The sequence below is a fragment of the Scaptodrosophila lebanonensis genome, unplaced genomic scaffold (genome assembly GCF_003285725.1).
Source record: "Scaptodrosophila lebanonensis strain 11010-0011.00,11010-0021.00 unplaced genomic scaffold, SlebRS2 tig00000001-arrow-pilon, whole genome shotgun sequence".
Classification (NCBI taxonomy): domain Eukaryota; kingdom Metazoa; phylum Arthropoda; class Insecta; order Diptera; family Drosophilidae; genus Scaptodrosophila; species Scaptodrosophila lebanonensis.
The window spans coordinates 11,818,728-11,841,795 of NW_022060529.1; the positions used below are offsets into that span (position 1 = coordinate 11,818,728).

The 23,068-nt window shown below is 37.5% G+C and overlaps 1 protein-coding gene across 5 annotated transcripts in view; it reads right to left on the reverse strand.

Moving 5' to 3' along the window:
- Positions 1-23,068, reverse strand: part of LOC115621866 (syndecan) — a 167,212-nt gene that overhangs the window by 473 nt on the left and 143,671 nt on the right. For 2 of the 5 annotated variants that reach the window (XM_030515699.1, XM_030515690.1), the window contains exons 4-6: positions 9,132-9,480; positions 8,127-8,678; positions 1,197-1,367 (exon numbers count right to left, since the gene is read on the reverse strand). In XM_030515699.1, the coding sequence (XP_030371559.1) occupies positions 1,197-1,367; positions 8,127-8,678; positions 9,132-9,480 (1,072 nt within the window). The remainder of the gene's footprint in view (positions 1-1,196; positions 1,368-8,126; positions 8,679-9,131; positions 9,481-23,068) is intronic. The other 3 variants (XM_030515708.1, XM_030515712.1, XM_030515720.1) reach the window with 3 other exon arrangements.

A 23,068-nucleotide genomic window follows, 5' to 3' on the forward strand; every position in this document is an offset into this window, starting at 1 on the left:
CATAAAATATATTCAGATAGACACATCTCTTCACTAGCAATGTATATAAATTAATATAAATATATTGTTCAGGTCTAAAGCTTCTAGATAAATGCAAGCAGTCAATCTAAATAAATTGTATTTAAATATGTAATTTGAAAATCCGTTTCAAGAATGGTTAGAAATCCATAAATGAAATACATTTCTGTCAATCACCTGCCAAATGAGATCCCAATTTGGAAATCTCCATCATCTATCAAGTCTGATCTTATTACTCAAGCTATGAAGTTCGACTTCGATGATCTATTAAATGCGATTTCATTCCATAAGGTGTGATCTCAATGTATTAATTGTAATCTCAATCATTAGTTAAGTGCAATCCCGATCACCCGTTTTTATATTTTAATAAAAAGGGAAGCTTCCAAAACTTGGTATTAGTTATGTCAATACTTTAAAATTTATATCATTCTTAAAAAAAGAAAAACTAAAAAAAATGCATTTCGACTAAAATAAATGAAATTTGTTTAATTCGGCAGCTTAACATGGAAGTTGGCCTGCAAAATTGGTTTTAAAGATTTTTAAAATAAATCATTTTTTCCAACACGTTTGATGATATTTTAATAATATTTAATAATAAGTATTAATATTTAATCCTTTTAATTTTCTACCCAAACTTGAAGTCTAATCAGTTTAACGGCTAAGCCCATTTTTGTAAAAACATGCCTGAGAATGTTTTTTTTTTGAATTTAAAATAAAAAGTTGCACTCGTATTTTTTATTTACAAAAAAAAAAAAAAAAAAAACTATGCATCATTAATATCGATTTAAGTACAGATATTTATTTATGTGACTAGTACAAGTAAAATTCGAATAATTTTTGTGTTCAATCATAAAGACAAAAGAATTCTATCCGATTAGTTTAAAACTACACGAGGACAAGACATAGGATCATGTTTTGATTTATTAGATATATTTATAAAATGATCTATATTTTCGTTTGGTTATACTTTGTTCTTAGTTTATTAGCAGTGAAGTATAAAGAAATCAGTGGCAGCGTGGCCCTTTTCTGATCGGGTTGGGGGGCTTTACCATTATTGATGGGGATTTTCATTGGGTACACTAATTAACTATTTTCCTGTCTGACTGTGCAGGTGTTGTAGTAGAAAATTGTGCTTTCCCCCATGTTTAAAGGAACTCTACTTTATGATTTTTACATACCTGCCAAAATGCCGGGCTGCGCAAAGAAGCTCGTCGTGCGATCGTCGTCGCTCATGATGACTACCTCGTTGATAGGCGTGTGATCAATCGGTTTGGTATCTGTTGGCTGGCTATTGATGTTGTTGTTCGGGTCCAATTCGTGAATGTTGCCCTGAATGTTTGTAGTGCCCGCTGTGTGAATGTAACGAGAAAAGAGAGCAAAATGCCAGGCGGCGTTTGTGTTGAGTTGCATTCAAAAAGGATTTCGTTTTAAAAATATAATCAATAGGTAAGTATTATGTGTGTATGCATGTACATATATTGTTGTATGTGGAATGTTTAATGTGCGTGCAAATAAAGAAACTTTTTGAATACTATTATTAAGTGTCAATATTGGTTTTAATAGATAGCATGTTTGTACTGTGTGTGTGCGTGTATTCGTTTGTGTGCTTGCGTGTGTTCATGAATATAGGTATGTATTCATGGAAAGCTATGCAATGATTTTACAAAACTTAAGCCACAAAATTGCAGGAGTAGAGACAAGTTGTCAGTATATCCATAGAAAACAAACTTAAATTATATTCCTGTTGAAAATGTTAGTTTAGATTGGCAAAAAAAAGCAATATCTAGGGGCATGGGTTGTCGAGGGCCTTACTCCAAGTAAATACACACAAATTGTATTAGTTGGTTAGTTTATTTATTATTTAATATTTGTTTGACTCTGTCTGATCTTTTCTGCACGAGCACACTCAATACTTGTTTTCGCCTCAACAACTCACGCCCGACTGACTGATCTGATGCTACTTATGTTATTCCTTCGTTTCCTTTCCTTGTCATTCTCTTTGTCTCTCTACTTATGCCGACTGTCAATTTCTAAGCCGGGCTGCTTTATAACAGGGCTACTGTATATTACTCTACCATTCCTACATATTTTAAATAATATTATTGTTAGCTTTTTAAGTAGCAACTTTAAATTGCGCTACAAAGTAGGCAATACTTTTGTGCTATTTACATTATTTCCGCATAACAAGGAAATTTAAAGATGGCAGGAAAAAAGAGATGTCAAAGAAATCGCTAGACATTTTTTTCTTTTACTTATTTTGCAATCCTTTTGAAATTCCTTGAATAGAAAGTGCACTTTTGCAGACAAGTCAAACGTTGCCGTCACAAGAAAATATTTCGTATATTATTTGATTTTTCTTTTCTTTAAACAAAAATGTTTAAATTGAATTTTTCTTCATTTTACGGTTTATTTATAAAAAAAAAAAACAGATATCACAAGAATAAATATACAAATGTTGAAATTTCAACTTTAACCCGCTTAAATTAAAGTTCGGACAATTTATTGCTACTCAGTTGAATTGCTATTTATTTTTATTAAAGTTACTTAGCGAATGAAAAATGTGTTTATTTTGCTAAAATTGTTCTCTTTTCAAAAACTCTTTGAAGACATTTATAGAAAATTCCTGACACACAATGAAAGATTAGAGCCCAAGGAAAATAGCTTCTCAGAAATTTCTCAGCCATCCCCGATTGAAACGGGAAAATACTCATTACACGCTAATGAGTGCAAAGCAAGAAGTTTAAATGAGAGAAGCGAACAGTGCGCGGGGCAGATGCAGAAAATTGTCACAAATTTTCGCCCAAGTTGTTTTCCACATTTTTGCGGCTCATTGTCAGCTGCCATCGACTGACAACTGACTCTGTTCTTCCTGTTGTTGCTGCTTGCGTTGACAACTCAACTGTGGGCTGTAGGCGGTGGTCGGGTAGGTGGTTGTGAGGGCGTGGAACTTTCTGAGAGTCACAAAGAGAGGGGCGTTGGCTGCTGTTGAATTTCACACGCACCTAGCTTTTTAGATGGGCCACAAAACAACAAACTTTTGATCTAATTGGGTTTCTTGAGTTTTTTTTCTGTTTGCCACTTTGCCACTTTGCCACAGTTGGCGCATATTTTGCTGCGCATTTAATTTGCATAATTTTCGTTATTGAAAAATGAAAGCAAAGCCTTCTTTTTTGAACTTTGTTTTCTCATATTTAGGTGCCTTTGTGATAAAATTACATTAATGCCAATTAGCTGTCGACCAAACGATTTTTTATTAAATTAATCGGCATTTGTTTGTTAAATCATATCATGAGGGTCCTTTTGAGTGTACGAGTATGTGGGGGATCCTCCCATACCTCTGTTTGAGTTCAAAGCATGTTTATTGCTTGATTAGCCTTTGGGTGTTGTTTTCTTGAGGTGAGTGTTTGCTTATTTGACAGCACGTTCGCAGCTTTGTTCGTTGAACCAGCAAAGAGCGTCAATTAAATTAATTATGCAGGCAGCCCATAATAGCCACTCAATACATCAAAATATGTGTGTGTGTGTGTGTTTAAGAGTCTGTGGCTTGAACTGCATTTGCGGCATTTGATTGCGTACCCGGGATTGCATTAAATAGTAGCTTTGGGGAAAGCCGCAGGCTCAGACTAGTCTGAGTCCATTAACAATGGAAAATACTATACGTATGTACAAACATACGTTTTCGTTCGAGTTAAGCAAACAAATTAACTTCGCAACAGCACAAATAGAACGTGAGTGCTTGTTGTTTCAGACAGAAACTGTTTAAGTGTAAAACTTGAGCATAACAGCGACCGGTGAGTAAATACAGCTGTCTAAAGTCTTTATAGGATTTCAACTCAAGTTAAATTGTCCTGTGGCTAAGGAAGAAATTAAGTTGCAAGTGCTGCTGGGGATAATAGTTATGTACACAACAACTTTTCCGTGTGTGGAAAATCAAGAGCGAGACACAAAGCCAGTAAAATTGGTTTTTGCGGTTGAGGTTCTTTAAATCTTCTATGAGTATTCGGGTTACTTTAAGCTCTTACTTTGGTGTTTGTTTGCAGAGAATAGTGTTTAAAAAAAGGAAACCTAAATACGGAGTAATGAAAAAGTTGTCTAATAACCAATATAATGGAACACTCTTCCTCTGTGAGTTAAAGAAGCCCAATAAAATATACATTTAGGTTCCAACTAATTTAGGTAATCCACAGCTTCCCAGCTTCTATTTCCTTTTAAAATTATGCGCAAACGGTTCGCTAAATAGAACAACAAAAAGTTAATGCTGATACAGGAATATAACATTTTTATGAAAGCTTTTTGTTGATCTTCCAGTAGATAGTTTTATCTGTAAGATTCTTATTTTTAATTTTATTTTTTTAACGGTAAAAAACGTTAAAAAATTATGCCTGTTTATGTTCAAAAGGTCCTTCAAAATTCCTTATAATAAGTACTTTCAGAATCCCTTATAATAAGGTCTCTGTTAATTCCCTGTTTAAAGTTTTGTAAAAGCGCCAGCTCTGGCCTTTTTAAATATATTTTGCAATTGCAAATATTTTACTAAAATCTTACATCTGTATAAGGAACGGAGCAATATCATGGACAACAGAAAGACTGAATTGGAACTGCATCGTAAATAAAGTTTGGAATTGGAACAACTGTAAGGGCTGTCTCTTTGTGCGAGACGAAACGCTGATTGATGGCGAATCGGATTGCAGTCGCAGTCGAACGCAGGCAATGAAAAATTGCAGAGCCTCCACAACTGCCGTTACTGTTGCAAGCTGTCACTGCCTTAATAGCTTGACACACACACTCATACACATGCGGATGACGCATACACGCACACAAAAATTCGATTAACAAGCGACGCGCACACATTCTGGTACATTGGTGCAGTTTATGAGCGAACGTGCAAATTGCAGAGCTTGGGCCAAGCTTTTAGAAGCGTCTACTTTGATTTGGGGACGAGTGTGTGTGTGTGTTTGTGTGTTTGTGCGGGTGTGCGCTCTGCCCTCAATCACAGTTAGAGTCACAGTCAATCACCAGGATGAACTGTGCTCTCGTTGTACGTGCCAAATTATGGCAGCGCTTTGCTCGTGAATGCAAAAGTGTTGCCTGCTTTTAGGCTGCAGCGCAACGACTTTGATTTTGTGGTCCTTTAACAAAACATTTCGCTGGCCGTGCATATGGTGATGCAGAGGTGGAAAGAAAGAGTGCCACATATTTGCCATGCCTTTCAGCAACAGTCCATTATATGGGGAGCACTCGAGCCCGGCTTAAAGAGTGCTTAGCACGAAGCAGATGTGTGTGTGTGCGTGTGCTGCTTAGACTATAAATAGCGTTTGTCAGCGACAACATGAGCCAGAAAGTACTGTGAAGCATGCGCCTTAAACGGAGCCCGTGGTGGTGGGAGAGGGGGCAAGTGTAGCTGTATGAGCAACAATGCTTCAAGTAACCGAACACATACAAATACACAAACTTATATGGGAGCCGTCACCGTCGTCGCCATTGTCAGGGCTTGTGATTTTTCATTTGAAGTGCTTTGAAGCAGCGCAGCAAGTGCTTTTTTCTTCCCTCTACTCTACACATTTTGTGTATACCCTGTATGCCCGAGGAGTATACTAAAAAGCCTGAATGTATGTTGCAGGAAAAGAAAGGCGTGACAGACTGCTCGACTGTGCGAACATCGAGATCTTTTCAACCATAGCATGCCAGCAACACAAATCTGGTCATGTCGAATTAATTGTCCTACCTATAGGCAGCCGAATTGAATAGACGAAGTTTATATAGTTTCTATTGAGCCGATACACGATAAAGTAACAACATGTGGGATTCACGAGTTTCTAATAATGTCCCACTGCATCCTGAAGTTTCGTGGAAATAGGAGCAAAGGAATATAGAAGGGTGGACGGGCATAGGATATACAATAGTCAGTCTTGCGCGACTTTAACATTCGATTCATTTTTTCTTTGCAGCTGTCGTATGACGACAAACAACAACAGAGACGCGTGCAACATTGCTGCACAGCTTAGTGGGATTTTTATTTTAAAGCTCTTGACTATGAAGCAGCAGTGCGGGCGTGTGGCGCTTAGTTCGCCTGTTCGCCCTTGCGCGGTTGTTTGTTCGTGTGTTCCACTAATGGAACTTTACGCCTAAGGCAACAATTGTGAATTGAGCTTCTGACTGAGATGGAGTATTTTACAGGCAGCCACCTGCTCGCAAGTTGAACGGCTTCTGCTCTATGCTGACTCTGACTTATCGCCTGCCCATTACTGATAGTCATCAAATTTATCGTTTCTGCCGCCAAGAGTTGACGTTTGTTTTGGGCGAGGAATGAGTAATTAATGGCTTGTCCTTGCCGCTGATGCGGTTGAGGTTTCAGCTTTAACAATTCATACCCAACTCGAATATAGAAACAGACACATTTAGGAGATATAGTTGAAATGCAACTTTCAAGTGTAGACTTTTACTTGTAAGCTGGTTTATAGATTTCTGGTAATTCGATATAGTTTTAAGATTTATATCTCTGGTTGATCATATAAATAATCTCATCATCTCCAAAATTTTAACACCTTTGAAATGCCTACAAATTCTGTTATCTCGTGGTCTTTCGGTGGCCTTCCTTGGCCATTTCTGGCTTTGATAACTTTTTCCACCTGGGCAGCTTGCCGGATCTCATTTAAACGATGTTATCCAAAATGTTACTTTTATAAACGCAGGAGTAGATTTTCCTAGAGAGTCTCAATATCAGAATTTCCTTTTCTTTGATTTGGGTAATATTTTTATGACTGAATACTCCTACATATATAAGTTTTTGTATTAAATCCATGTTAAATAAATAAAACTGTCAAAATTTCATCATCAATGCTTTGTGGTTAAGGTCTATAAAATAATTGCAAATTTTCAGAAATATATGTGTGCTTGATTCATAAATGGATAATTATACCATGGTGTGCTTATAAAACGCACACATGTATGTATATACATATATGTGTATGTATATGCGTCTGTGTATCATTATTTTCGATGAATATGTGGGAATGTTTTTGTGTGGGTTGTGTGGCATGCTGGCTTGGTTCTTTTGTTGAGCTGTGCAAATGAGTTTTAAATGGAAAAACACAGCATGTTGCAACAGATACATACACATAAATAATCACACACACACACACACAGTAATGTAATGTAAAGTGAAAATGAGTAAATGAAGCGCGATTTGCTTGTATATGAGCGTGAAAATTGATTTCGTTATGATTTGACTTAGGGGAAATTTTGGTGTAGATTTTGAGTGGCTACCACAAAATGCGATTAGAGCGAGAGAGCGATAGAGAGAGAGAGAGAGAGAGAGAAAGAGTGTGGGTTCGTTGTCCGTTGTGTTACGACGCGCTTAAAAGTTGATCGCGACGTGGCATAGACCTGACACTTGACAATTTAAATAAAAGTATTGTATAAAATTAACCTAAAATGTAGAACATAAAATACAAAATTACTTATAATTACAGCATACGCTCCCTATAGTGACAACTATCGACCATAAAGAGCGTCTACTGCAGCCAAAATACTTCAACTATTTAAGCTGCTTATAAATTAAAATCAATTACAAAAATATGAATACCAACAATTAAATAAAATACATATACATACATGCATGTAGGGAAAAAGTAAAATTGCCATTGCTAATGCACATGTGGCCGAGTTGCGGTTGTGCGCCCAGCAGTATGCAACGAAATGGCAGTTTCACATTGTGAACGAAAGCAAATTGACAAAACCCAATTGCAAAATGGTCAGGGCAAAGCATAAAACCATTAAAACGGCCACAGACACATACACATGTACACACACGCACACACTAGTCAACAAGTTATTGTTGTGTGCATTTCTGTGTGTGTGTGTGTGAGTGTGCGCGTGTGTGCCTGCAGCCATTTGCCAAACCGAACATGCCGCAACAAAAGCAACTTTACGATACATACTTAACAAACTAAAGAATAAACTGAAAAATGCAAGTGCAGGAATAATTGGGAAAGCAACGTTTACAGAAAAAGTACAAAAAACACAAATGAAAGCAACAATACAATATAAAATGTGGAAACAAATTATAGAAACCAGGCAAAAGCAAAAGAAAATTAAAAACCACTGACGTTCGCGTTGGCCGGCACTGGGATCGCTAATATCCGTATATAGCTCCTCATCCTCGTCCTCACTGCCATCGATCGGAGGGTTAATTTCCTCAACGCCCTCAGGGCGTTTTGGCGTGCCCACCGACTCTTGATCTGTTTTAAAGATTTGGTGTTCGGTGTCGTAATCATCGTCACCACCACCATTGCCAACGCCCTGCAAATCATCGCCGTCGTTGTCGTCATTATCGTCATTATCATCATTATCTTCATTATCATCATCGCCGTCGGCACTGCCTTCGTTCGTGTCGTCCAAGTCAATGACATCATCTTCATCATCCCCATCGATGGTGGCATCGGGAAGAGCACTGATGGGCGTCTTTTGTGTGCTGCTTGTGGTGGAGCTTGGAACGCTCTCCGGCGTGGGTACATCGGGTTTAATAATGTGGGTATCACCGCTACTGGAGGAGGAAGAGGAGGATGAGGAAGAGGAGGAGATGCTGCTGTTGTTGTTGTTGTTGCTACTGGTGCTAGTTTGGACTGTTGTGGAGGGATGTATTGGTGTTGCTGTATGAGCTGGTGGATATAAAGATGTTGTTGTTGTTGTGTGTAAATTATTATCGTTATTATTATTATTGTGATTATTAGTAAAAGAGCTGTCGCTATTATCATCAATATTATATTTGTGAGTATCGTTTATCTTGAAAATTGGGTGTGATGATGGAGATGTGGGCGCTATGATAATGGTTGTTGTTGTAGTGGTGGTTGTTTTTGTTTTTGTAGTGTTTGGATAACTTTGATTTGTAACTTTAGAAACTGAATTGGAGTTGATTGGAGTTGAAAAATTGTTGGTAATTGTTGTTGTTTTTGTTGTTGTTATTGTTGGATTTATTGGATTGATTGTGGTAGAAATAGGAGTAATAGTAGTAGTAGAAGTAGTAGTAGAAGTAGTTGAAGAAGAAACAATTTCTGTTGCTGTTGTTGTAGTTGTTGTTGTTGCTGTAGCATTATTACTATCTTGATCTTTACCGATTGTATGACCACTGATGTCACTACCACTGCTGATGATGCCGTTGATGTTGTTGTTATTATTATTGATATTAATGTTGTTGTTCTGGTTGTTGTTGGTGCTACTACCAATGATTGTGCCACTATTCGTTTGATGGTTGTTGTTGTCGATTTGATTGTGGTGGTTGACTCTACTAGAGATGAGGTCGTTGTTGTCGTTTGTATTATGCTTACTATTTGTATTCGCGTTTAGCTGCGTATTGTGGACTCGCGAATTGTGCGAACTGTGATGATCTGTTATGGCGTCCTCGTCATCGGGTCCGAAACCGGAGCCAGAATAGTCCGCTTCTTTATCTAGATCATCGTGTACCTGCAGAAGATAAAAAATTTAAAAAAAAATCATACATTAGATTGTGTGTGAGTAAGGGGTTAATTACAGTGGTGGTATATAGAACAATATTAATTATAAATAGTGCCATTATTTTGTGGCACATTTGTGTCAAGAGGTTCAAATTATCTGAGTGGACTTTAAGTATAAAACTGCCACAAGTTTCTTTGCAACATTTATCACAATAAAAAAGGAATTTTCATTGAAAGTTATGCGACGCCCAAGTCCTTGACTTGACAGTGCCTGTGTGTGTAGTAGTGTGTGTGTGTGTGTGTGTGTGTGTGTGTGTGTGTGTGTTAGAGTGGCGCAAAATGGCTTCTGTGTGGCAGTGGGGAGTTTCTTGATTGCGGCACAAATTTCGAGCTCATGCATATCTACCCATAGTGAGGGAAAATTTTATAAATAACACTAGTTTACGTTGTAATATTTTTAGTAACAAAAAAATTACAGCAGAAATATTTAAGTCTCTAAACAATTGCTTATAAGTAGATTGTTTTTATGGGCGAATTTATAATAAATCGAGAATATTGCTTCAAAATTGTACCTTTTTTTATTTTAAATGTAAATATATAAATAAATATATAAATACTGTTTAATGAAGTTATAATTCTTCGTTATTATTATACTATCTTAAATTTGTCCTTCTTTTCTAAATTTTGCCAAATACGATCATTATTAAATTCCTTAATCCGCTTAATAGCTGTTTAGTTGCCAAAAAGGTGAAATTTAGCTCGTAAAGTTCAATGGTTTTTCTCAGTGCAGAGCCGCAAACCAAGGACAATGGCAGTCATCGTTCACACTGGGGACACATCTATACATATGACCATTGCCTGACAGTGTGTTGGCCAATGTCTCTCTGCGGTTTCGATGTGTTTGTGTTGCCAAAGTATTGCGGTTTTTGGCCGTAAATGGAACTAGACGTTTGTACCTTGGGGACTTCGCCACATATGCGTATGTGTGTGTGTGTGTATGTATGTATATATCTATGCGTTTTGTTGCGACAACTGTGACCAAGCGCGCCAATTGGCGTCTCATGGCATCGTCTCGTTGTGGAATGTGCTTGTTTATTTACTTTAATTTTGCTGCCGTTTGCTTTGTGCAACAAAAACCAACACCCGCACAAGTTGTACATCCATACATGTAGACATAGAGACACGTGCACAGCATAGCAGCGCGGCAAAGACGCAAACTTAATTGAATTTTTGAAATATGTACGAAAACATTAGAATGGTCTTTTCTAAAGAGGAATGACAAATATGTGCATGAAGTTCTTCAGCGAAAAACTTTTCTTTTAGTTTAAAATAAACATGTTCTGGCAAGAGAGAATTGAAAATATTTTCACTTTATAAAAGCTGAATTTTTATTCTGGCAATGGCAAATAAAAGTGCTTAAACAAATGTTAAGGAATATTAACTCTAGTCAAATAAATCAGTAAAATATTAATTGAAGCAAGTAAATCCTGTCCAACAAAAAGAACTAATAACAATTTGCATTTGTTTTGAGAACTAGCTGAGCTTGAATTCACGGCCTAGATGTGTTAGATTCTAGCTCTTTAGCAAAGTTTCGATTTTTAAATACCCTGCATCCACCCTATTCTTTACGACAGCTATACAATAATTGTTGTATCAATAATAACTAGTCCAGAAATATCAGCTTGTAGTGAGGCACTACTCATAAGACACAATTTTTCGTATAATAAATTAGTGTAGTGTGGTAAAAAAGACATCTACAAACATATAGAGAGCATTCAATTCAATTAAAACACATCTATATGAATTATACGACATGTTACAAAATATCTGTTTTGAAATATTAAAGAAGATTAGAAAAAAAAACGAATTCGTTCCAATTCTGCTAAGTCGATATTGGCAAGTGTTTTGAATTCCAAAAAAAAAACGATTGCGTTATTTGTTAGCTCAACGAGATAACAGGTACCCTGAATATGACTCGGTTCAAATCGCATGATTCATAAAACTACATACAGTCTTTAAAAATTTTATGAACTGGTCTATAATAAAATTAAATTACAATATATAACTGACGATATATAATATTGGTCAAAATATGTTTATCGATATTCAGAATAATGTACTTGCTTGGCTTGTTTTATTTACATTTAATACACAGATGCTCTTGACAATTGAAAAACGTACAATTAAAATTCCTTTGCACGCAAAAGACTGTTACTGAACGTTTTTCACTCGCACGACGCCTTGTTGTTGTATAATAATTTGTTGCACCACATGAAAAATTGAAAGCACATAAGCCGCAGGCCAAATTGCGCCCAGAACGAATTTCCGTGTAATGCGATTATGGAGATATTTAACAACATGCTATTGGGGCGCGGATATTTTTGTTTAAAAAGCCCGTCCTGTTCCTCTGTTTGAATTTAATTAAAATGGAAAAACGTTATATTTGTATATTTGTGAGCATTTATGTAGGTAAAAGCTTCAATTTGGTTGTGCGGCGCATTGCGGCAAGTATACACACTCGTATTTTATGGCTCAAGAGTCTACACAAACATGCTTGCCATAGCGCTAATAAATTGCCACACACACACACACAGACACACACAAGTGCGTGGCTTCAAGCACCGTTAGGCAAATGGCGACGGGCCCTCGGTTAGCCTCTAGCAAAAGCATTTATACATATCCATACAAGTCATTTGGTCAGGAGTGGCCATAAAATAAAAAAATATTCTTGGCATACTCTCCACTAGGTCATATTTTTCCCACCCCCCTCTGGCCAGTCTCTGCCATCCAGTCCCTGCGTTTTAAACTTTTGACACTTTGACCGCAGATCGTTTTAAGCAATTGCAGTACTCATAATTGTGCTGCGTAGCGTTTGTCGTAATGCATGATTTATGCAGCAATTTGCTCGGGCATGTACGCTGTTTTAATAACAAATATGATAATACCAATTTATGATATTTATGTTTATTAGCTGCTGCTGTAAGACGTACTAAATACCAATTAACTAACCGTTCATATTTCGAATTTGTGTGTGTCTGTCTGTTTGAAACAGAATTTTCCATCGCTACGAAAACGTTCGATTTTAGTTTATTTAGATAACATAGTTTTTGGGCTTAAATAGCTAAATGGTGTTGTAATTAAACGTAGACAAATGAATTGGATTATTATATTTAAATATGGAATGTACACAGAATGCATGCTATCTGCTGAGATAATTCACGCAACTTATAATTATAATAGGTTGGTATAATAATTCAAGGTTTTTTTAAATGCGAAGGCTCGCAAATGCCTAGCTCGGTAAGTTTGTAATTTGTGTAACGATATTGCAATGCTTTCAGCACTTGTATTGAACTGACATGCCTCCAGAGGAGAACAACAAATATGAACATTGGCCACATAATAGTTGCAAAAGACAGAAAATATTGTTGTTTTCTCAGTAAATGCACAAAAGAAAGCCTTTGACTATTATTTACTTGCCCGCCCAAGTACCAAGTGTAGTTTCAAAAGTGATTACTGATATTTTATAAGATTCTCTTTTTATGTTGAGTTAAAATAACTCACAGTTAGTTAACATATACTTCACTTAAGAATACATTTTTATTATTACTGTCCGGTACATTAGATAATACATTTTTCCCAATTTATTTTGCATTCTCCCAGGGCAGCAGAACATTTGCCAGTTTAATTGCCATGTTACGTGCTGAGCTCTAAAGTAAAGTAAAGTAAAGTAAGTGAGTGGGCAAGTGGAAGAGCAGCCACAACGGCCTCCTCTAATGGCCTGGCACGCTTTTGTAGGCACATTTGTTGCATACTTTTCAGCGCGCGGTGCCTCTTCTTCCCGCAGAAGGCAATTTCTTAGTCGCCCATTGCAGCACGTTTCGCATCCGTTTCGTGCACAATTGCGCCTCACCACCTCACCAACTCGCCATCTTACCAGCTCCCCACCTCACTAACCCAATTTACTGCTGTTGCTCTTGTTGCTGATGCCTCGACTACTTGGGCAAACTTACAAGTTCCAAAGTGCACTTTCATAGCTGTTTTGTTAGCCCCTGCCGGTTACGCTTACTTAGTCCGCTGGTCATGGTTGCCTGCCTGCCTCTGTGCCTGCCAGCTGGCCTAGTAGGACAAGCAGACAGACACACTGTGGCCTCATTAAGACGTTTTGCAGGCTAAACGTTTTGCCAATTTTTAAACAGCAGTTTCAGTTGTCAGTTTTTACTTTTAAATTTTAAGTTGCACCCGGACATTACGTATGCGCCACGTTGCCGAAATGCAATCGATTTAAAATGGAAATTTGTTTGCAACTCGTAAAATATGCGATGGCATGTTAAACGAAATGTATGCAATAAATTGCTTTGTTAATAAAATATGAAGTGTATTGCGGCGATGATGTTGCTGCCACTCCTCTGAGAGCAACATTGCTGACGGCTTAAGCTGCAGCTGTAAGTGGGGCGTGCATGAATTTAAATGACGTCATTTGCCAGGAGTAGGGTTCAGCTGACACAACGGTGGTCATTGCCAGTATTTAAGAATATTATAGTCCTTGGGTATTAAGCAGGCTTACAGTTCTCTAAAAATCATATGTAGCAGCATATTTGGCTTATCTTTTCCACAATGGCTTTTGTACAACAATTTTATATGCAACGGATAAATAATGCTTAAAATTTAAGCCATGTGGCTAGGGGCTTGGTTTTGGTTGCGAAAAGTAAGTAAACTGATAAGCCTTTAATGTATATTAAAAATGGCACTCATCTTTTTGGCCTTAATATTGGGTTGAAAATATCAGCATAATATGTAGAAGAAGGTATAGCATGAAACCCAGATAGACGCGTATATACTAGCTAAGGATATAAAAGTGACTCGGCTACTTTTGTTCTAAGCAAAATTTTGACTGGAGTCTCTACAGATTCATTCAGCACTATAACTAAAAAACTAAAAAATAATAATAATTTAAGTCTAAACCTGTAATGATAACTGTCGGACATTTTAATAGCTGGGAGGAACGTAAGACTTTACTTCAACAATAATATTAATTCTATAGTTTCAGGCATAAGAAAATACTTTTCAAATAATAAAATATGGAAATACAATTCAAATTTGGTTTAAATTGATTTACAATTTGTGGTAATACAACATTAAAATCAGATTCACAAAAAATGTGTAACTCCTCTCGTCTTTTCTACAAGCTTCAATGGATTTCTATGATTTTCTTGACAGACCAAGTTTCCACCGATATATAAGTTTTATAATACAGTCCCCGCAAACAACATCTAAGAAAAATGCGAATAACACGAAAGAAATTGAAGTTTATATTCAAATTTCCATTAAAATATTTTCGCGATTTCTCTTTTTTCATTTGAAACACACCGGTATGTTGCACACTCAAATAGCGTGCACCCTTGCTGCCCTTTGTCTCCCACAGAGACGCAGCAGCAGCTGCTGCTTCCAAGTTAATGGCACTGTTGCCTCAGTTGCCATTTCGTTGCATACTTACATGTTAAATATTTTTGCACTCTGCTGCTCGACTGGGTCGGTGCTCGGTAGCTGCTTGGGTGCTCGGTGCTGCATTAAATTTGCAAATGTAGCCGAGCTGGCCACATGGCGTATGCTTGACACAATTTTTGATATATGACACAGCTCGCTACTCCACGGTCGAAATGAAATATGAAAATGCATGAAAATTTCAATAAGCTCGCAGTTAAAACGTTTAAAAGTTTTTGCCTTTCGAAAACTTTGGGTAAAGTGTTTTCCAGCTTCGTTATGTGACTGAGTTTGTGTGCCAAGTTCAGGCAAGTTGAAGCTCTTGCTGCAGCAGCTGCAATACGTGGAGAGCCGAAACGACGACTGCCCGAATTGGAGCAAAACAATTTAACAACTTATACATTGTACTATAGTACAATATAAGTATTGCAAGTATGGTATATGGTATATGAAGTCAAGCGAAAATGGCAAAGTCAAGCATAAGCAGTTGCCAACTTGAGGCCAACTGGCAACATAATAAAAGCGCGCCAAGTGCTGCCTTGAAAAGCTGGCGAAAATTAATAACAGAAGGGCAAAAAATGTAATGTCAGAATAATGAAAAATACAACAAAATGAAAAGTTTCAGTGAGAGAGAACAAGCACACAACCTTCGAGCATAATGAGCGCAAATTGTGTCAGGCAGTGCGTCCAACCGCTGCAGAGGCGAGCCCTAAAGGAGGCAAAGCAGCGCGGAACGGAGCGGCACGTTGCATGCATAAACAACGAGCAATGCTGCAGTTGTTGGCATTTCTCGTTTATTCTTTTCTCTTTTATGCTTGAAAACATCAAAAGTTGTCCTGCCTAAAGATAAGTTCCTTGGCTGTTTCCTTAACCCCAAGAAACACCATCAAACGCCCAACATTGTTGCCTCACATAATTAAGACGAATTTAAATTTCAGTTTAAATCCCAGCGCTTGCCAGCTTGCCTATAAATAACTCGTGCATAAATCCAATCGACATTTTGCCAAAGCGCTCAAAGGCACAAATGTCAAAGTACGTGGCTTTATACAATAAAATCCTACAAAGTCATGTATGTATAGTATGTACATATATAAGTATATTTGTATGTATGCATAAGCCACTGTAAGATTTGCAAGTAAATTGAAATTAAACACAACGACTTTCAATTCTTTTTCTTCTGGGCCCTTATTGCTATTATGTGTATTTGTATACGCTGCGATTCAGCCAGAAGCGGCTTTGTTGTTATTATTTGTATGCCCTACAATGAGAACATTCGAGAGTACTTGTTTGTATATTGTTTTTAACATAATGACATGCCTTATTTTATGGCTACGAGGAAGTTAGTAGCTGCAGTTTCTGTTTGTATTTTCTTGTAAACTACTGTTCAAGTCAAAATTTAATTTATTTTATAAAAACTCGTGCTTGTGTAATAATTAGCATGGTAGGTTCATGTTAAAGCAGACGTTTGTTATATGCATCATGAGAGTGAACATGAGAGGTTTCCGTGAAGGATGGACAACGCTGTAGAAAGGAGTACGCCTTGATATTTGTACTATTTTGTAAAATATTCTAAATATCAACTTAACAAAAAAAAATAGAATAATATTCTGCAAAATTACACTTCATCCAAATAACAGCTACCTAATTCTTTAGCAAAACAAAATAGTAGCTCAGCAGCTGCACGGAACTGAAATAGGGACTTGAAGCCATTAGAGACATACTAAGTATGTAATTTGAACATCGAACTAAATCACAACTTCATTAAATATCTAAACACTAAACACTTTTTAAACCATTGATCATAAATCATTCTGATTTTAAAAAGACATGCAATCTAGCTGGAGTCTCGTTGTTATAGCTTTACCTACAATTAAATGAAATTCAAAATATTATTTATCATATATATTATTATTATATTAAAAAAAAACTGTTAAAACTGTTTGCATTGATTATTTTTAATTTTCTCATATTTTCGTCGTATTTTCTCGATCAACAACAAGCCCCAGCCTTCCTTTACAAGTTACAAAGAATAACCAAATGAGAAAAAAATTTAATGGGGATCACTCATGGTTGTAGAGTACTATACTATAAGTAAGTTTTATCATAGCCACAGAAAACTTTTTCGATTCATGTTGCTGTTGTAGGCGCGTGTCAAACTGCTGCAAGTGCTTTAAGATTAATTTTGTAAAAAGTTAGGGGCAAACATTTTGGCCGCAACAAAACTTGGGCATCAAAATGCCAATGCAGGAAAAGGTGGCAGGGTGTGGTGGCAACATCGTTGAAAAAGTTTTACAAGTTTTTATAACGAGTAAATTGTCGCTTTGACAAGTTGGGCTGCCCGATGCGTATTGAGCTTGCAAAATAAAGCAAACATCAGAGCCACACAAAAGTAGCAGCCAAGTTTTGTGGCAGGACTTACACACACACACACACACACACACTCACACACACAGTTGGTGGCAAATTTGTTCAGCAGCAGAGGAAGCAGCAAAACACACGTCGTTTCCGCAACAGCTTTTACTCGCTAGCTGATATTTTCGACAGGCACACGTAATATGATTCCGACTTTGTTTGGAAACTAAATGCGGTTTCTTGCACGCCTGACAGCAACAAGCAACCGACAACTAGCATAAGAACAATAACAACAATAGTTACAACATCGCTGGCTCAAAGTTTTTGTGCTGCTCTCCCTTTTTCCCAGTTGCCATTGTGCACGCATTTTCCTCTAATTTGGCATGAAAAGTACAATGTTGACCATTAGAAGCGCCCTGACCGCTTCTCCTATTGTTGTTCTTGTAGTTGTTGTTGTACACTCCTGCCTCGTATCTCCTGCTGTTCTAGCAAATGACAAAACTTTTACATTTCGTGGAACTGCAAAACCTGTAAGCTGTAAGCACAATTCTACAGCACGCTGATTGCAAAAACACTTCGTATTGTGCAAACCCCATTGGCATTATTTTTGTTGTTTGAGTTTCTTTTCCAGCTCCTGCCGTCAATTTCATTTGAAAATTGTGAATACGCCACAAACATAGGTCGAGTAGTTGTTATTTTTCCCACGGCCAGAGGCGGATTCAGACACATCAAATTTTAATTTATTTACAAGCATTTTGACCTTATGGTCTTACCCTTTGCGTAAAATAAATAAAAATAAAGAAAATAAATAAAACCTAGTTCCATTTTGCTGTGCAAAAATATCTTACGGCTTATTTTCACAACGAAATTGAATTCGTTGCAAGGGTAGAACAGTTCTCCTGTTCCTTTTTGCTTGTTGGGTGGCAATTTTTTCCGATTGCGGTTGGTCGGGACCAAGTTGATGCGGTCAACAGACAGGCGTAGCCGTCACTGACACAGACACTGTTTTCGGTATGGCCCGATAGGGACAAACAGACACGGACACGGACACGGACACGGACATGGGCACGGACATGGACCCGGGCACATTTCAGCATCATTTGGTCATTGGCCCAGTTGCGGTTCGGTTGTGGCAAATAGGATTCAAATTTTTTACTACCCCATTTCTCATCGTTTTTCCACAAAACATTTTCCAATTGCTCATTTACATTGGACCGGGTGAAAAGAATGTGTAGGTATACATACTACTTGTATAATGGACCCCAGGGAGGAATGACAGATACATACAGTATGCGTATTGAAAAGCCTAATAAGTACTTTACGTAATCGTTTTTCAAATGCAACGCTTGGAAGCCCAGTCGTATGAAATTTGCATAACACAAAACCAGAAGGAGCACGGTAAATTGAAAAAGTTGTAAGCAGTTTAAAAATAAATTCTATGCATGCTAAGAGAAGCCCTTTGGTTGGCACGACAAAAGAGTAGCACTTCCACATGAAAACTTTTTGTGTCGGGAAGGGTGTGCACTGCCAGCTGGCCTTGTCTTCTGGCCGCTCTACCAACACAAAAACAAAAGTTGGCATACTTCTGAGCACATAATTTGCCCATTGTTGGTACTGGCTTTTATCTGGCTGTTGTTAGCTTAGCAACAGCATTCGGCATGAGAGCTAACAATCAGCAAAGCTGCTCGGTGCATACTTTTCGGCGAGCCGCAAAACAATTCAACAAACAGCAAAGCAGCTGTAATACAAAACCTCAATGGCTTCCCAGGTATCCAAATTGCATGCACAGTGGAGTTACGCTGCCGAGGATTTGCAGCGAACATAAAACAAACTATATACTCGTAATGTAGCAAATTGGTTATTAAGAAATGATAATACACCTAATTCTGTTTTTACACGGTAGATTGGTCCCAGAAACAAGCGTGTAAAAAAAGATGTTGACCAAATGAAAAAAAGGAGATTGGCTCCTCATTTTTAAAGAAATTTATATGAAATTTTTAATTTTCAAACCGTGTTATATCAAAATCATGTAAAGAAAAGACCGTGTAAAAACAGAAATAGGTGGTGTATATGCAACTCGTATAAAAGGGAAGGGAAAATGTAAATCGAATCGTATTTATGCAATTTGTACAATCAAAAATTTAAATATTAATGTTATTGTAATAATTGAATTTTCAAAGAAAATACAAATTTTTTTTAAAGATTTCAATCGGACTGTTCTTTCAATGTTGCGCTCTGAAGAATATCATCGAGAATGTGTAAACCTTTATGAAACTACTTAGGGGACTATCAATAAGAATCAAACATGCAATGATATCATACTCAAAATTGGGGAAATTGGGTACAAATTAACACTTGAATTTACCCGCAACTTGATTGAACCAATTCCAGTCAGATTGCAGGCAATTATACTTCTCAACCAAATAAAATGTGTGCACCTTGGACAACTAAGCATCAGTACTTTTGCTTCTATTATAATAATATTTAAATTCTCTTTTCATTTGCTTCCATATTGATCAAGTTATGCTACTACTACTACTTTTCAACTTGCTTCCAACAGTGACAACTAAAAGCTCCCGCAGTGGAATATAGTTATAGTAAGTTAAAAATGTTCTTTGTGTAAATACTTTTGACTATCTCTGTGTACTCCAAGAGTGAGTATTGAATGAGATATAAATGAAATGCAAATAGTAAATAATGAATAATATAACGAATGCTTGTTATAGCGAAGTTCGTTTTCATGTGGCTTGCGTGCATTTGCAGATGTTTGCTTTCGTACGACTATGTAGTGTCCAGTTTCCTACTGGGCTGGTGGTCTAGCTAGCTTTTACAAGTGTTGCATTTATTTTTAGCAAACGTTATCGCGCTCTTAGGTCACCTTGGATAAGCAGCCGTAGCATCGTATGATTATGCCGTTGTTACTTATCTTATTATTGCACCCACGCATATGCATAGCATTGTTGTTGATTTAGTAAGTTCGGCTTCGGCTAAGTGCAGCTTCACGCTAACTAGCGGCGCGCCGATCGAACATTAGTACAGCGACTTTTGAGCAGTGCTGACGAATATTTCTTTTGTGCGTGTATACTATACACATATATTTAAAAAGTTAAAGCGCATGTTCTTGTTACACAACATCTAAGTGCAAGTGGTTCCTGTTTATTTAAGCGAGGAACAGAGCATTCGGAAGAACAGTATTGTGCAGTTTGTGAATTTTGGCCAGGTAAGGGAAGTTTTTTTCAAGTCGGCCAGAAAAGTCAAGTGAATTCTTTTATTCACAGTGCTTCGCGCCTGTGCCCCTTTGGCTGGGCCACTAAAACCTTTGGCTGGGCCACTAAAACCTTTGGCTGGGCCACTTAAACCTTTTTGCTGGATTTGAAACCTTTTGGCAGAGCACCTGTCTCGTGCCTGGAAACCCATTTTGGCTGATTTAAAATCGGACATAATAATATACCGTGCTTGGGAAACCCTTTTTTTTGCTGGACCAAGTATTAGTGCCTCGGAAACTCTCCACGCTTGTTTCCTTTGATGGCTGCACTATTTTCATAGACGACTGCAAGCTTTTTATGTGACCAGATTCCGAAGAACGGACTCCGCATTGCCACTCCAAAGACAAGCTGCTAGATTCCCCACTATGTGTTAGGCCCATACATACTACTCTATGTTAGTTTTTCTTTGAGGCAGAAACGTGGCCATATAAATCGTAATAAATTTGTGCTGCGACACAAAAAGCCACTAAAAGTTACTGGCGGCGACCATGATGCTGTAATGGATCTAATGCTAAGCATCATATCGTCTATAAAAATTAGTTTTGTTTTTTTTTATTTTTAAATAATGATTTAGTTTAACTTCCTTTAGTTTTTTTGTAATCGAACCTAAATTTCGCCTCACTACAAGGTTAAGTTAGGAAGTATGTATGTAGTTTAAGATCATTAACATTTTTTTTGTGCCAGCAAGTCCTCTTGAGCTCAACGACGGCAGTGCATGGTAAGTGATTTGCATTTTTATTTGATCTTTTGACATCATACTTTCAAATCTGACCTTATTTCCAATTTACGTTCGATTCCACTTCTTATGTTGAAATTTAAATGAATTTTCTCTAATGTTTTTTTTTGAATAATGTACATATGAGCCTTATTTTGGAATGTTACATACGGTAGATACTGATGCGCTGCAAACTATTTAGTATATATACCTATATATATATATATAAGAGAATGTTTTTGAACTATAAATTATATACCTTTAACTTTGATATGAATTCGTAAATTTCCTTTCGCTGGTCCATCACTAATCAAGATGTCATCGCCAAACCCAAACTTAAAGTAAGATCAATTTGCTATAGGGGCTACCGACCATTATTCTTATTTCCGGTATGCCAAGGTAGGGTGGGTACAGAATAGGGTATACCTACATCTAATACCCTAGAATCAATGTACTCTACATTAGTCTGTTTGTCCGATTCTGTCCTGATTGTGGGAACAAATCTAAATACTCCATTTGTTCGTTTTGCTAGTTTCTGTTTAGTGCACTTATTTTCTTGTAGTGGTGTGTCCGCTATGGTAAGGAGGAGAAAGAACCCCACCCCGTCCGACGAGCTAAGTTAGAGCAACGCAAGAAGTGCACGCCTCGAATCCTCCATAGCACCGTGAGAGAAGGTAGAGCACACTCGATCACCCGCTCCCTCTTCACCAGTAGCTCCCAAATTTAGGGGCTTGCTTAAAACAATAACAACACATCCCGCCACACTACACAAGTGGCGCCCAACGTGGGGCTCATCGCTGTCAGCTGGCATGACCGCTGGCACCCAAAAGCAACACCAGTTCTCAACAGGTGGTGCCGTCCGAATAGATGATGCCCGAAAGATAGATACCCGAAAGCCATCTAGGCTGAATGCTCTTATATTCCATCCAATATAGTTTCACAATTTTGAATGTTCAGTAGATTTATATGTCTACAGCGTAGTGGTTTGGGAGCTCAGAACCTCGTCTCTTGGAACTGCGATTGCAATTCGGTGGTTTCGGATTGGTCGACCAGAGCGAATCTGTTCTCCGAGAACTCTCACGCTGAAAATGTATAATATCTAAACTAAGCTTGCATTTGATGTGAGTTTTGATGGCTGGAATTGCAGATCGCTAGAGATACTTTGGTGGTCTGACCAACATCACTGTTCAGTCTTATCGCAAGTAAACAATAGAATTCATTAATTGCAATAGTAGATAAGGCAGACGAAAACTTTTGTAGATTAGATTGTCCTTTTTTTTGGCTATGGTTTTGATATCTAGTAAGTGGTGGACCAAAAGTTTTGATTGTCTTTTTTTAATCAGAAATTTGTATTTATTAGTATAATAATGGCTGTGCAACATAGTAACGAAAACTTAGCGCAGTCTTTACAAGATTTAGACCCCTTTTGTGGCATTTGTCAGGAAACCATTCGTGAAAACGAATTAGTGGCAATTGCACCTTGCGAACACAAATTTCATAATCGATGTATAGTGGAATGTCTTCAAGCGTCATCGATTTGTCCAGTGTGCAAGCGAGTCTGTTCTGTAGAACAACTGACTTACATAAATAACAATTTGGCAGTGGAACTTCAAGAAGCCAGTGGTAGCAGTGGTACTCAAGCTAACGTGGCTACGGAAGTACTTTCCGAGGCACACGGCACTTTTAGAGCTTCAAGAAATAGAGGAGCAACTCCAAGGCGGGGCGTGCAAACTCGATCTATGAGTCGTGTGCAAGGAGATGCATTACCCGATAATTTATATACT